Raw genomic sequence first — 14,706 nt, 5'->3', positions numbered from 1 at the left:
ACAGGCATCAGCACTATCATTAGGTAAGATGCAGGCCCCCTCCCAGGCAAAACACCCTCGCAACAGACTTCTGCCCATAAAGAGTTTGGACACACTTTTGAACAGGAAGTTTAACAATAACTTTTAACAGGTCCATCTGTTTCCTTACATCTGTTTCCTCATGCCTACCTTGATATAACTCTAACCTGCTGGCTACTGAGTGAAACCTTCAACAGGATGGTGAAACCTACTGGAAATGGTCAGATTTTTCTTTCATGCAATGTTTGGCAAGAGAAAAAAAAAAATCATCCAGTCTTTTGACTGGGATAGTGTCACTGGGAAATTGCACCACTGGCAATATAACGGAGCTTTTCTGAAAATGGATGTTATTGCTGTTATTTGAAACATCCACAAAGAAAATAAACAAAGGGGAAACAAAGTTTGTTGTGCTCTCCGGTTTGAGAAAACATTCCCACATTTAGCGCAAATAAGCAAATTAAGAATAAAGTTCAGGCTTTGGAATTAAAGTCGAGAACAAGATTTACCTTTTTTTTCCCCCTTCCCTTTAATTGTTTGTTTGTTATGTTAATGGATGCAAAGGAAACAGGCATAGAGAAAAAACATGTGTGCCGTGACATTTTTGCAGGAAATTTCAAACCTCGCTGGAGTTAAAATTAAGATGCTACATCTTATTATTGTGGGAAGAGACCTGCTCTGTTTTTCAGTAATTAAAACACATCGTATTATCCTAATAGACCCCCAGATCACATTCCCATATAGTCCATACTTATTTCAAAAAGTTTCAAGCAGCTCCGACAGCTTTACTAGGGCTGGGAGGTGGTGGAGGGTCTGCTCACACGCAATTTATTTATTTTCAATAGTCTGCTTACACATAAAATGTCCTGGAGCCAAAAGCAACCAGATGGGCGGGTTACTAGCCGCGCTGCTGGGCAAGCTGCCAGAGCTCCTTTCCTTTCCTCCCCCCTTCTTTTTCCCCTTTCGTATTTATTTATTTAAGGGCAAAAATAGGAGCCCAAAGTTCGCAGGGAGGTGAGGGGCAACGCGGAGCCCCTCGCCTCTCGGGGCTGCCGAGCCGGACGGGGCAGTACGAGAAGCGACCGCGTCAACCCCCTGCCGCCGCCATCCCCGCAGCGCGCCGAGGGAGCAGGCAGGCAGCAGCGGCGGCGTCTCACGGAACGCGGGCACCGCAACCCGGCCCCGAGGCGCCCGGGTAGCTCCCTCAACACCGCCCCGGCCGCACTCGCTGCTCGCCGCCACTGGGAGCCACCCTACCTCGCTGCGCCCCGGCCGCGCTGTCCCGCTGCTGGCGTCCCCCAGTACTCACCGCCGGCCGGCTCGGGTAGAGTGGAGACGGAGGTCTGGCCCATGGCTTGGCCGGGAGGCGGTCACGCCGCCCGCCGGGCGCGCAGCCTCCGCCGCGGCTGTTTCCGGGGGGCCATCTCACTTCTCGCTGGGGCCGCGCTCCCCGCCGGCTGGCGGGGGGCGGCTGCGGGCCGGCGGCTGCCTGTCATGCTGCGGGGCCGCCGCTCGGCTCGGGCCCATCACCGCAGCGCCGCGTTCCCCCGCCCCGGCCGCCGCCTCGCCCCCGTCCGGCCGTAGTGCGGGTTGGGGGAGGCTGCGCTCCGGCGCACCGCCCCCTGCCCAGAGCCGCGCTGCGCTGAAGGGCTACAGGAGGCATCGTGAAAGTCTTTAATAAACTTCAAAAAAGAAAGAAAAAGCACCTTTAATGGTACGGAGACTGGGGAAGACGGTGCTTAATTGGCAAGCCTCCTGGGACTGATAAACGTTCCTTCCCCAGCTCCTGCGCTTCTCCGCAGTCTAAAACATAAAACTATTTACACTTTTTCTCTGAAGGAGGAGGGAAATAGTGTGATAGCTGCACAGAGCGATCCCATCGACCGGCTCCAGGGCATCCCTGCTGGCAGCAGTTTTCAAGACTTTGCTACCGCCGGGACCGGACCGGGAATGCCAGGGCAGGGCAGCTCGAGGTGTCGGGACCAGCCCTTGTTTGACTGTGAGAGAGGTTCTGGGAAAGTGCCCAACTGAGTGTATCACCTAGGACAGGACCACTTTTATTTTTCAAAGAAAAAAAGATATCCTAAGGCAACAGCATCCTGAGACTGCTCTACTGTAACAAGTGCAAGCTGGGGTGTAATCAATTGGATATATTAACAGGGAAGACAGGGAAGATAAGAAAGATTGTGTGTAGCACAAGGGCAAAAAGAATGGAGGTTTCTTTTGGTTTTGTTAATGCATTACTCCAAGCAGTGATAACTGTTAACAGTAATGCAAAACAAAAAGATCAAATGCCTAATAATGGTTTTAAACTAAAGGAAGGTAGATTTGGTTTAGATATAAGGAAGAAATCTTTTACAGTGAGGGTGGTGAAACACCGGAATAGGTTGGCAGATGACCCATCCCTAGAAACATTCAAGATCAGGTTGGATGGGGCTCTGAGCAACCTAATCTAGTCAGAGGTGTCCCTGCTCACTGTAGCGGGGGGGTGAACTAGACAGCTTTTAAAGGTCCCTTCCAAACCAAATCGTTCTGTGATTCTAAAACTGTATAATAGCTATTATTATGCAGTATCTAGAAGCAAGCTAGGACATACATGTGCATTACAGAGGACACACAATGCTCAGCTAAAGAACATCTGTCAGCAAGACATGTTTCTAAGTGGTCTGGAAGTCCTAGAGGGGTTGGCTAAAGAGATTTCTGACCTGTTAATCTTAATATGTCAGCATTTTGGTGACATTTCAGGAAATGGAGAACTGTGTGTGGACTCTCTACTCCAGAAGCAAATAGCTGCAGTCTGGATAGCCTGGCATCAGTTAAAATAGAGATGTGCTTGTCAGCTAACACATGCTGAATAGTGAAGAACACAACTAATGCTAGTCTTCATGTTTTTTTATAGAAAACAGGTCTGGATAATCAGGTCTCTGATTTTCTTGTTTTATATGATTACGTGTTACATTGCCAGAGGTACAGCCTGGAGTGTAACAGCCTTCCACTAGGACCTTGATTTAGTAAGAGAGAAAAAAAAGTGAGGACAACACAAAATTAATAAAGCACAAACAGATGAAGAGCTAAATGAAAAGCAGATCATTTGCCCAAGTACCACTAGCATTTAATGAGGGTATTTCTGCTGGGGAGCTGCAGGGAGGATCTTCAGTGGTTTTGTCAGCAATCTAGAAAAGTATTGTTTCAAACAGCTTTAAGAGACTAAATAAATCACCACTGGCAGCAATTCTAGATGGAGTAAATATTACCAGTGATAATGAGGACAAGACTGTCACAGAATTATCTGGATTATTTAATAAACTCATCTCTTTCAAGCAAGTAACTTTCAAGCAAGCAATAGGGTCAAAAGAAGAAGAAAGTCAGACTTACAGGACAGAGCAACACAGTGTACAGAGCCCGAGGAAGGTGTCTTAGAAATCTGCTCCATGTAGGACCTCAGAGAAATTCAGCTCAAGCTCCTAGTGAGCTAGTGCTCATATCAAAGGGAGCCAATATTCATGCAGAGATGTGCAAACAGGAGAGAGGTAGGTAGAATTCCCACTATGTTGTTGTGCTTTGTATTAGACAAAAAGTGCTGCCCCATGTCCAGTGTTGCTGTCTGCTCTTTAAAAAAATGCAAAATGATGGGAAACAGCTCAAAATTGATCCACAACATAAAATGGAATGTGATCTCCAACAAACAGCTTGAGGAAGGCTGCTGTCAATGCACTCAGGGAAGACTGGATGTGTTGCCCTCCTGCTCCTTCAAACACAGAAGGCAAGGTTCTTCATCTGACACCTCCAAATCCAGGCCCCATACAGAGGATGGAACTGAAGACAAGTGAGTCAAGTACAGAGGCCCCAAGCTGAATTTCAGGGTGGGAGCTAGAAGGAAGGTAGGGTGGCTTGTTGAACAACTGACTCCTACCACTTACTTCTCAGGAGAGTTTTTTGCATGGATTCCCTGCATTTGGTTTTCCTAAGTTGAAAAGTCATTTTTAAAGAGTGTATTTGGAGAAACTTGAGTTACCTCTTTGGAATCACTTGTAAACAGAAACATAAAAGTGTTCCTCTCTGCTTCTAGTGAATCTCATCAATTTTACTGAAGGAATTTGTGTTCCTCTGCTACATAAGAGCCCATTTTACAAAGATAAGTGCAGAGCCCTGCACTTGGGAAGGAATAATAAACTGCACCAGTACAGGTTAGGAGGTGATCTGCTAGAGAGCAGCCCCATGGAGAAGGACCTGGCGGACAACAAGTTACCCATGGGACAGCAATGTACCCTTGTGGCCCAGAAGGCCAATGGGATCCTGGGGTGCATTAAGAAGAGCTGTCCAGCAGATCAAGGGAGGTCCTCCTCCCCATCTACTCTGCCCTGGTGAGGCCGCACCTGGAATATTGCATCCAGTTCTGGGCACCCCAGTTCAAGAGGGACAGGGATCTACTTGAGAGAGTCCAGTGGAGGGCTACAAGGATGATTAAGGGACTGGAGGAATGGCTGAGAGACCTGAGGCTTTTTAGTCTGAAGAGGAGAAGACTGAGAGGGGATCTAATAAATGTATATAAATATCTGAGGGCTGGGTGTCCAGGGGCAGTGGATGCAGACTACATCACAAGAAGATCCACCTCAACATGAGGAAGAACTTCTTTACTGTGAGGGTCACAGAGCACTGGAACAGGCTGCCCAGAGAGGTTGTGGAGTCTCCTTCTCTGGAGACTTTCCAGACCCATCTGGATGCATTCCTTTGTGACATGGTCTAGATTCTATGGTCCTGCTCTGGCAGGGGGGTTGAACTTGAAGATCTCCAGAGGTGCCTTCCAACGCCTAACATCCTGTGATCCTGTCACCCTGTTTGCTTAGACTAGAGCATCAGCCCTGGTAGAGCAAAAAGCTAATTCTGTTTTCTGGGAAAATAAATGCAGTTCTTAAACAGGCACTACCAAAATAAAATCACAGGCCAAATTAATTAATTATATGGGCATTGTACTGGGAATTTAGGCCATTTCCTTTTAATAACCAGGGAGTTTGTAAAAGCCATAGATTATTCTTCCACTTGGAAGTATTTTAAACTATTTTTATGTGTCCTTTTTAAATTTTAGTGGTTTAGCAATGTTGTGTTCTTTTTCCAGTGTCACCTCTTATTTCCAATGCACAAGTACAGCACGCAAAAAAAGGAATTTGAAGTCTTTTAAAAAGAGGCTGTTGTCTTTGTGAGTGATTGTGGTGGGTTGAAATTCCCCCCTCCCCCCCCCCACAACTAATTTGAGAGAATTACTCCCCCAAAACAAAATTGCCAGACTAGGTCAGTTTGGGGTGGAAGCAAATGAAGTGATATTTACAAGAAAACTAAAATCTAGAAATATGAAATGTAATGAACATGTACAAAATATACAATATTTATATACATTTATGATTTATGAACAACACAAGAACCCCCCTAGACAAAACCAGGGGTCTACCAATAGCTTCCCCTTCTCAGCCCCCTTCCCCTTTGTACAAGGGAAAAGAGAAGAGAAAAGCAGAGAGTAGCTTGTTAGGACTTAGCCGCAACAGGAACACAGCCAAGGTCAGCAACAGCCAAGCAAAAGCCACCAGCTAGTATCCAATAGAGCAAATAGCCAAAAAAAGAGAGAAAAATAGTTTATACAACTAAGTTTATGTTAGTTATCAGACCGACGGCATTATTTAGATCTTATCACTATTTTCCCTTTGCATCCAATGGTAATTTACTTACATTCTACCACCTTCTGCTCAAGATCTGTGGAAAATTTCCTAGGCACTAGCTTGAAACTGCCACAGTGATCATGAGTCTTTCTCCTTCAAAACCCCCACTGTACATTCTATATACATAGTATAATGAAAAGCATCTATGCAGAATAACTGAAAGGAGCTTATGTAGTTCAGTCTCTAAATTTGGAAACTCAAGGTTTTGGATCAGTGGAGTTAACATGTCAATAAGGGCTATTCTAATTAAAACATATAGCAGATATATCTTGGATGAGATTTGCTTGTTCAGATTAAAACTGCATGGGGAGACAGATAGTGAGGCCCATACCTATGGAAGATTTGAGCAGCTCAGAGTTTGGTATTCAGGTGATGTTGAGTCCTGCTTCGGTGTCTGTTCTGTTTTAACAGCTCTTCGCCATCACAGGTGGGAAAAAGAGCACAGCTGGGCAAACTCATTTCTGGTGATCTGGCACAGAGAAGTTTTCTTTCTGTTCACAGATTACCTGCAAATAGGTTATGCACTTGCAAACTTGTTTGCTACTCTAAATTATTCACCGTAACGGTTTGTAAGCCAGTTTTGGACACAGCAAAGCAGTTAAACAATTCATGGCTACAGCAGTTCAATAATTCATTACCCCACCTGTATGCTAGGTGCTCTCATCTGTGGGCCTCTCTTTGTGCTCTCTGCCTTGGTAGTGCTATCTGCACCTACAAGAAACTTTCACAACAGCTGCATCAGTATGACTGGAAGTGGTTAATAATGATTGCTTGTAGAACTGCTCATGTGGGTTTATCACCTGATCTGTGACTTCCGTTGTGTTACTCTTGCCTATAAGAAATAACTGCTTGGCAAGTTGTTCTAGGAAAGACTTCTACAGACTTAACATTCCAGGTATGTTGAAAATTGTGCAGTTTTGTGCGTACGCTGACAGTTTTTTGTGACAGTGTACACACTGAGCTTCTAAAGTAATGTACATGATGCATTTGGTGGAAAGGCAGAAAACAGAAACTGTTCCCAACACAAACATTTTGGGAGTCACAGAGAGCAGACCTACTTGTCTTTTGCACGTGCTCCTCTGCTTCAGAAACTGCTCTTCTTCCACACTGTGCTTTCTTCTAACATTTCAATTTCTACATGCTTCATCCCCATACCAGTTCTGTTCCATAATAGCTTTCCAAAAGGCTTTCCTTCTCTAATGGTCCTTAAAGACAAATTCTAAAACTTTTTATCCCTCTGAGTTGTTTGACTTTTTCTCCATCCTGTCCATATTTTTTGCTGATGTTTGTTTACTTGCCCTGCAAAGACCTGGAGTCAGTTCCCTTCTTTGCTTCAGCAAGCCTAGCCTACACAGGAACCTTCTTTTACTCACAGACCCAGTGTATTTCACTTACTATTTGGGACATTATTACCTTCACATCTGTGGCTTTAAAAGTTATTAGCTGCATAAAAGCCTTATGACGCAAGCTGCTGAAATGGCATAATCCAGATTTTGGAGAACCTCTTGTGCATGATTACAAAATATGAGGAGGGGAAAGATTCAGATCCTGATTAATCAGACCCTTCTCCCCCTTCCAACACTTCTAACAGTGGTGGGCTTTTAAAATTTGAATTTGTTGGGAATGAATATGCTACAAGAAATGTATGCTCTTCAAGGCAAGGATCTTCTTTTAATAGGGGCCAAGCACTGTGCAGTCAATGCTGGAAAAAGCTAATTTTCGTATTTGTTTAGAGCACTAAGGATAGTGGATCGCATTTTGCCTCTAACTCTAGACCAGATTTTCCTGAAAAAAACAGAAGAACCCCCAGCAGATGGCATGATGTATTACTCAAAGTCTGTAAGGTCCCACTCTAATACCTAACCCAATTTCAGTGCTACATATCTGGCTTAAATATCAGTCTTTAAATTTTCAAGATCTCTTCTACATGTTTATGATTGTTAATAACAAGAACCCTCAATGCTAACGTTGTTCATAAGTGATCATTTCCTTTGTGCCTCATACTGATTCCCTGATCCCAGCACCTCCTGTTGTGTGGTGTTTTGCCATGCTGTGGCAGCACTGTGACAATACAGGGCAGCTTTTCTTTTCCAGGCAGAAAACAACCCTCACAAATTTTCTAATCAAGAATGTGTTTGTCACCAGATATCAATTTTGTCCAGGGTTCCAGATTTATGATGAAAGACAAAAAGGACTACATTAAAAATTATAAATAGCATTCTGCCTGTCCTAGTTCAAGCCACTGGGGAAGAAGTAAGCAATGGTGTAAAAATGACACGCCAGACTATAGTGTTCCTCAAGAGTCAGGTTTCTGCCAGATTTTCAAAGGCTTAGCTGCTGCAAATTAGTATCAGTAGTGACAATAAACAGAGTGGACTGGTGCCTTTACTGATAGATGTGTGTACCCAGCAGAGAATCATAGAATTGTCAGGGCTGGAAGGGACCTCAAGGATCATCTAGTTCCAAGTCCCCTGCCACGGGTAGGAACACCTCACACTAGACCAGGCTGCCCAGAGCCCCATCCAGCCTGGCCTTGAAAACTTCCAGGGATGGGGCTTCCACCACTTCCCTGGGCAACCTGTTCCAGCATCTCACCACCCTTGTGGGGAAGAACTTCATCCTAGCACCCAATCTGAATTTACCCATTTCTATTTTTGCTCCATTCCCGCTAGTCCTATCACTACCTGACACCCTAGTAAGTCCCTCACCAGCTTTCTTGTAGGTTGCCTTCAGATACTGGAAGGCCACAATAAGGTCTCCTTGGAGCCTTCTGCTCTCCAGACTGAATAGCCCCAACCCTCTCAGTCTGTCTTCATAGGAGAGGTGCTCCAGCCCTCTGATCATCCTCACAGCCCTTCTTTGGATGTATTCCAGCATATCCACATCCTTCTTCTAATAGGGGCTCCAGAACTGGATGCAGTACTCCTGGTGGGGTCTCACCAGAGTGGAGCAGAGGGGGAGAATCACCTCCCTCAACCTGATGGATACGCTTCTCTTGATGCAGCCCATGATGTGATGGGGAAAATGAAGTAGTACAGCTAAAAGCAGCTGTACTACCACCACCTTTCCTCCTACACCTCTTCTCACAAGGCCTATTGCACCTCTGATTGTGTTCACCACAGCTGTGGTCAAAGTATTGGAGCTGCCTAATTCATCATTTCATGGAAAGGCTCCTACCAGCTGGACCAACTCTTAGGCATTTTTTCTCTCTTCCATCTGGGCTTAATGGCAGCCTTCAGATGCTTCCTGGCTGCTGCTGCTGCTGCTTCAAAGCCCAATTATACAGAGGACGTTCTGTGCCCTCCAGCCTGTCAGCAGTACCTCCACACTTTGGAGAAGTCAGCCATGATACTAGTCCAGCTGCACTAACCATTTTCCTTAGGAAAACACAGCTTTCTGCTCTTCAGGGCATGTGTGGTGGTTGCTGGCTGAGACCTTCCCTCTATGGCTCCAAGCTCCTTAATGAATCACTGCTTTTTGGCACTGAAGCAAAATAAACACATCATTTTGGATGCCTTTGCCAAGTGAATGTACATTTAGAGCAGGTTTTGAACGATAGCAACAGGTTTAATGAAATGTGCAGGCTATGTAGCAAAAACTTACATAAAAGCCAGAAAATGAGAATCTGAAAGTCACAACAGTACCATTAGCTCAACAGTCATTCACATCTTCTAGAACAAAGTGATAGGGAATTACTATTAGTGTATCATCTGCAGCTCTCACCAGGAAAAAAACAGTAAGAGAAAGCAGCACAGGGGTGCAAGATAAGTCATCAGTATAGCAGTTAGATGCCTACATCTTTCTTTCCTCTTCTGTTTATTGATTAATTCAGTATAACTACACATAGCACAGCTGCTTCCAAGTCTGTGTGAAGGACATAAAAAAAAAGATATCAACAAAATATTTAGCAGGCATACTGAATGAAGTTTTTTGGTTGCTTGAGCCATTCATGTGTACATGTCCTGTCAGGCCCTTTGGCCCTTTGAACGTGCCCAAACCTGTCTGTGCCTTCAAAACATCCAGTTGCTCTTGCTGACTTGAGTGAGAACTGACAAAATGTTTTGAAGTTGTCACAACTGTTCATCTAGTTCCTCTTCATTCAGTCAGATTTTAGAATGAATTTAAATGTATTGCTGGACTATAATTAGCTCTGAAGAGCAGAAGACCACAGGGGAGCGACTTTTTACTCTTTAAATGGGCAGCTGTAAAGTCGCTACCTTAAACAATATTCTGAATGACAGCAAAGTTTGAAACCTGGACCTGTGCCTGATTAACTGTCCCAACTCAGCATAATCTCTGCCTTTGGAAAATCAAAGTTATTCCCAATGAAGCTGGTTTTCTATAGAAATCTGTAGACCAAGATACCAGTGTTGGCCTTCGGTTTCATTTCCCCTGTGTTTCTACTACTATGAAAATATGGGACTTTTTTTTTTTTACCCCACTGGGAAAATGCATTTTTTCCACTCTCTCATGACTCAAAAACATCTGAAAGATTCTTCCTCCAAGCCTAAGAAAAAAGGGGAGGGAAAACTTCAGATTTGGCAAGGATACTGAATGGAAATTTTTGACTCAAAAGAGGATTTTCAAAATAAAATAAAATAAAATAATCATGTGAAAACAAGGGGTTATAATGGAAACTATTTTCATAACCAGCTTGAAAATAAGCACTGCTGTTTCAGAGACACATGGTACAGATGCAAACATTGATTTGAGGCCAAAACCCCTAGCATGCAAGTGGAATCTGAAAGCACTACATATCAAATACACCTCAAAATATATGTCAGACACCTCCCTGTGTCTGTTCCCCTTACTCTGCACAGCACAACACTGTACACTTAATTCATCAGTGTCTGCAGAGCAACAGAATAAAGGGCCAGTGGTAGACACGTTCTCCTTTCCTTGGGCTGGGACCATGCTCCCCAAATGGTCTTCTGCAAGACCAGTCATATTATTCCCATTTTGCAAATACTGAGCCAATATCCACTTTCATCTGCAGCACTTATACAGACTCTATTATTACAGTGTGCAAGCATTTCTCACTGGTCCTATCCAGTTATTATCCCAGAGGTAGGATTTCCATATTTCATCTTGAGTGATGTGGGGGAGGGAGGGTGCTACAAAAGGCATGAGGGCATTCTGTTCAGCTGTACTCCTCGTTGGCAGACTCTTCCTGCTGTTTTCAGCTTGCTTCTTCCAACTGCTCCAAGGAAGCTGGCCTGGCTGTGGGCAATTTTCTATCATGGAAAAAACCCTTTTTGCACCTACCGCAATTACAGTTATGGTGCTTGGACTGTATCTTTGCTATTTCATTAGAAAATCCCACAACCAGTATCTTAATCAAGGGCATAAAATTAATCTTCTGCTTTTATGCAGACTGGATTTTCTGCAGCTTTGTGGTTTTTGCTCACACTTCTCACCTCACAATAAAATGCAAACGCCAGCTGAAGGTTTCCTCAGGAGTGGAGCTTATGGAGCATCCCCCTCTGACACCTGAATTCTCCAGCGTTTAACAGGGTATACTAGCTCGAGTTTTGGTCTGCTGCTATTCATACCATCCTGCCTTATGCCAGCTTCAAAAAGGAACATGCTGGCTGTAGCAAAGTATTATGGGGCTTGAAGTTCAGATTGGGACATAGAAGGCTTTCTGTTCTGGTTGCTGCTACTGGGTTCTGCAGGTTTTTTTCAGGGGTTGGCTTCTTTCTGCAGGCAGGGTGGTGAGATGAGTGGGAGTGAGGTAGCACACTGGTTTTCTTTTATACTGATTTGCTGGGTTTTTCCCCCTGTATTCTGTTGTGCTTGTTCTGCAAATAGGTTAAGCTAAGGTAATCATGCATTGTATTACTAAATTAATTAGATTATTAGCTAAGATAATTGTGCATTTATGTTATCCCATTCTTATCTCTTTATCTCAATCTTCAGCTTTTGTGTGTTACTTTTCCCTCAGCTCTGTGTTGGGGGAGCAGGTAGGTTAACCCTTGCATTAAGCCATTACACAGGGGAGTGACATCCCCTCCTTGCCAGCTTTGTCAGGGTCTGTCTGCAGATACACAAGCACTAGGAGACCACTGACTCAGGATGCCTCTCTTCTGCCAGGTCTGGTGCCAGCTCCCCTGAAGGCTCAAGCCTGTTTCTTTCAGCCAGACCAAAACACAAAACCTCCAGCTTGATGTCTCCAAACATGTGTGGTGGGACCTACCTGCTGGTCTTCAGACAGACCTGGGCTCAGCCAGGAACAATTGGGTGCTCCCTAGCTATGCAGGAGGATTCACAGTGCCTGCTCCCTAGGTCACAAGGCAGTGAGGGAAAAAAAATCCAAAGGCACTCCTTGGATCTCTGTGCACTGGACCCACCAGCTTTTTCCTCCTCAAAAATTGCTGTGGATGGGGTGAGTTACAAAGGGTCAGGTTTTGCACCCTTGCCAGTATGATGTAAGGGAATTCTGATCTAGTAACCTGCTAACATACCCCTGGAGAAGGCTGTGTTTAATGAGATAGAAAGTGTGGTGAGCTTTGCCTCAAGCTTTTCCCATACATATGGCATTTGGTCTCTACATGGCAATTGCTTAAATCAAATGTCTATCTGTGGGTATCAGTTTGCTTTTTAAGTCTCAAGTGTTTGCTTCCTGCTGAGCAGGGAAACCAGCATACTTAAACCACACTATTGCTGGGGCTTTTTCTGCTGATCTAGGTCTATTTAGCTCAGGTTCATTCAGCTGCAAAACCCACACATAAGGAAACTAAAACAATTCTATGAACTAAAGCAGCAATGCCATGTGGTTTTCATGAAAAGTGTTCTTACAAAGACTAAACATCAATATTGCACTTTTTTCTAACTTCCTGCTTAACCCAGTAGGTCATTAATGCAGCACATTTCATTAGTTAAAATTAACAAATTTCATCAAGCTAAAACTCAGCAGCATTAAAGCCAGATGGGCTACAGAGGGGAAAAATATAGAGAGACTTTTAAAGCTAATATAAATGTAATATTATTGTTTTCAGCTACAGTCCAATTAAACTGGGCTGACAGAAGCTTTCACAGAAATACCCAGGAAGATGACTTGTCCATAAGGAAAATCCATTCAAAAGAAATAGAACATTAGATGTTTTCATGGTTCTGTGGCTCACTGGATTACATTCCTGTATAGAAGCTGCAAAGCTGATGTTGAGAGAGCCAGTAATAAGACCTTAACTGGTATGCTACTTACTGGGAGGAAAATTACCCATAATTTTACAGTGCTTATTTGAAGTATTTGAGTGCAGAAGAAAATTAACCCAAGAAGTGTTGCAACTGCTGCTCAGAGGGCAGCTGCTGGACATGTGCAGAGCGCATGATTCCTTAGCTGACCAAATCCTTAGCACACTGCATAGAGTAAAACAATAACATTCCATGTGTGCCAAGAAAAACATCCTCACCTTGGCACCCTTTGGTTGGAACATGCTGCAATAGCCACCTCCTTGATATGCTGGCACCTTTTTGGGAACAGATTTTCAGCTTATATATGTGGTTGTATTTTACTGGTTAATGGATTGATAACAAAGGGTATATAAACATTCACTGAGCAATAGCTTCTCTGCTTAGGGACTTTGGTTAGGAAGGGCTTGGAGGTTTAGGGCTGCTAGGAACTTCTGCTTCTGGTAGTTGGCTACTTCTGGCATGGGCTTTGGTGTACGGCTGCTGTGAGGGATATGCTTGGGACTTCTGTTAGCTGCTTCATCTGTTAAGGGCTTTTGGGACTATTTCTGTTACAGGCACTCTGAGACTCTGTAGTGCTGGGGGTCCTACAACACAGTAATAAAGGACTTCTGGGAGGACTTTTGAGATTCTCTGCATTTCTGGAATCTTGTTGCTATATGGCAATGGGGTTTGTGCCTTCATTTTTCACCCAATGGCACCTTGTTATAAGGGGTCTACAACTAAAATCAGCTCCCCCAAACCAGGGAGAACAACAAAGATCCATTGCCAAAGGAAGAAAATAACATATTGCCAAAAAGCCATGACCTGCCTGTGAAGCCCCTCATTGAATCCTCTGAAATGCCAAGCACCCTCGAAAAACCTGGGGTGGTGCAAGGTGTCATGCCATGCAGGAGTGCCTGGCAGGATGCAAATAGCATCTGCTGAGCCCTCTGGCTGGAGGCAGATGCCTTTGGTTGTAGGCTATGAGCCACAAAATTCAGCTTGGCATTATGTTTCAGTATTTTCTGTAAGTTGCTTAGAGAACTGTGCTATGTGGTGTAGTACTTTTCTGTCATTGGAGTATGCAAATGCTGACCTGCTTATTTGATAAGTCTGAACGGTGTTGAGAAAAAGAAAGATACTCCACATAAGACACCCATACCTGCTCCATTTATCTTTTTAAACAGGTGCCCTTTCTAGAAATCTGAGACAATTCCTTGCATGTTAGCTGTGTGCTACTGTAAATGGTTAATTTCTCCCAAAACAGTAAGCAAAAGTTTGTATAAAGCCTTGCCTGCACATGTGATGTTCCAGGAGGGGGGTTTGGGGTGGGGTGGTCCTGAGCATTCTCAAGCACAGATCCCACTCACTTAAACTCTTAAAATACAACACAAGATGTCAGAGTCTTCACTTGCCCATGAACTGCACAGTAAGCATGAACATATTCACACATGCTGATAAATCCCAGTGCCTCTAAATTTATGAATGTACTTGGCAGTCATTAAACATATTATATGGAGGTCAGGTTGATTGTGCCTTCTTTGTTTATTCCTCTTACGTAATGATCCATTGCTGGAGACATGCTGAAAACCTTGAGAATGTTTTACAAGAATGTACTTATGTGACTGAGAAGTGTGTCCTGTGCTTTCTATGCCCATTATCCTGAAATGCTGATCATAAATCAGAGTACAGTATGTAGAATTACTGTTTAGGAAAGAACAGCAGTGCCTTTTTTCTTTTTAATCCTCTTCTTTTCCTTCTTTTTGTCTTTCTCTTTTTCCTTTTTATTTTTCCTTTTCCTTACTTT

General features: G+C 43.9%; 1 protein-coding gene across 4 annotated transcripts in view; it reads right to left on the bottom strand.

The window, feature by feature from the left end:
* PHACTR2 (phosphatase and actin regulator 2) overlaps positions 1–14,706 on the bottom strand; it is a 147,260-nt gene that overhangs the window by 81,907 nt on the left and 50,647 nt on the right. For 2 of the 4 annotated variants that reach the window (XM_054162673.1, XM_054162675.1), the window contains exon 1: positions 1,325–1,578. The exons of the other annotated variants lie outside the window; for them this stretch is intronic. In XM_054162673.1, coding sequence (XP_054018648.1) covers positions 1,325–1,367 — 43 coding nt within the window. In that variant the 5' untranslated portion in view covers positions 1,368–1,578. Of the gene's footprint in view, positions 1–1,324; positions 1,579–14,706 lie in introns of those variants that run through there. 4 annotated transcript variants of the gene reach the window in all.

This window comes from Dryobates pubescens, chromosome 6, assembly GCF_014839835.1.
Source record: "Dryobates pubescens isolate bDryPub1 chromosome 6, bDryPub1.pri, whole genome shotgun sequence".
NCBI lineage: Eukaryota > Metazoa > Chordata > Aves > Piciformes > Picidae > Dryobates > Dryobates pubescens.
This window is presented reverse-complemented; position numbering and strand designations above follow the sequence as displayed.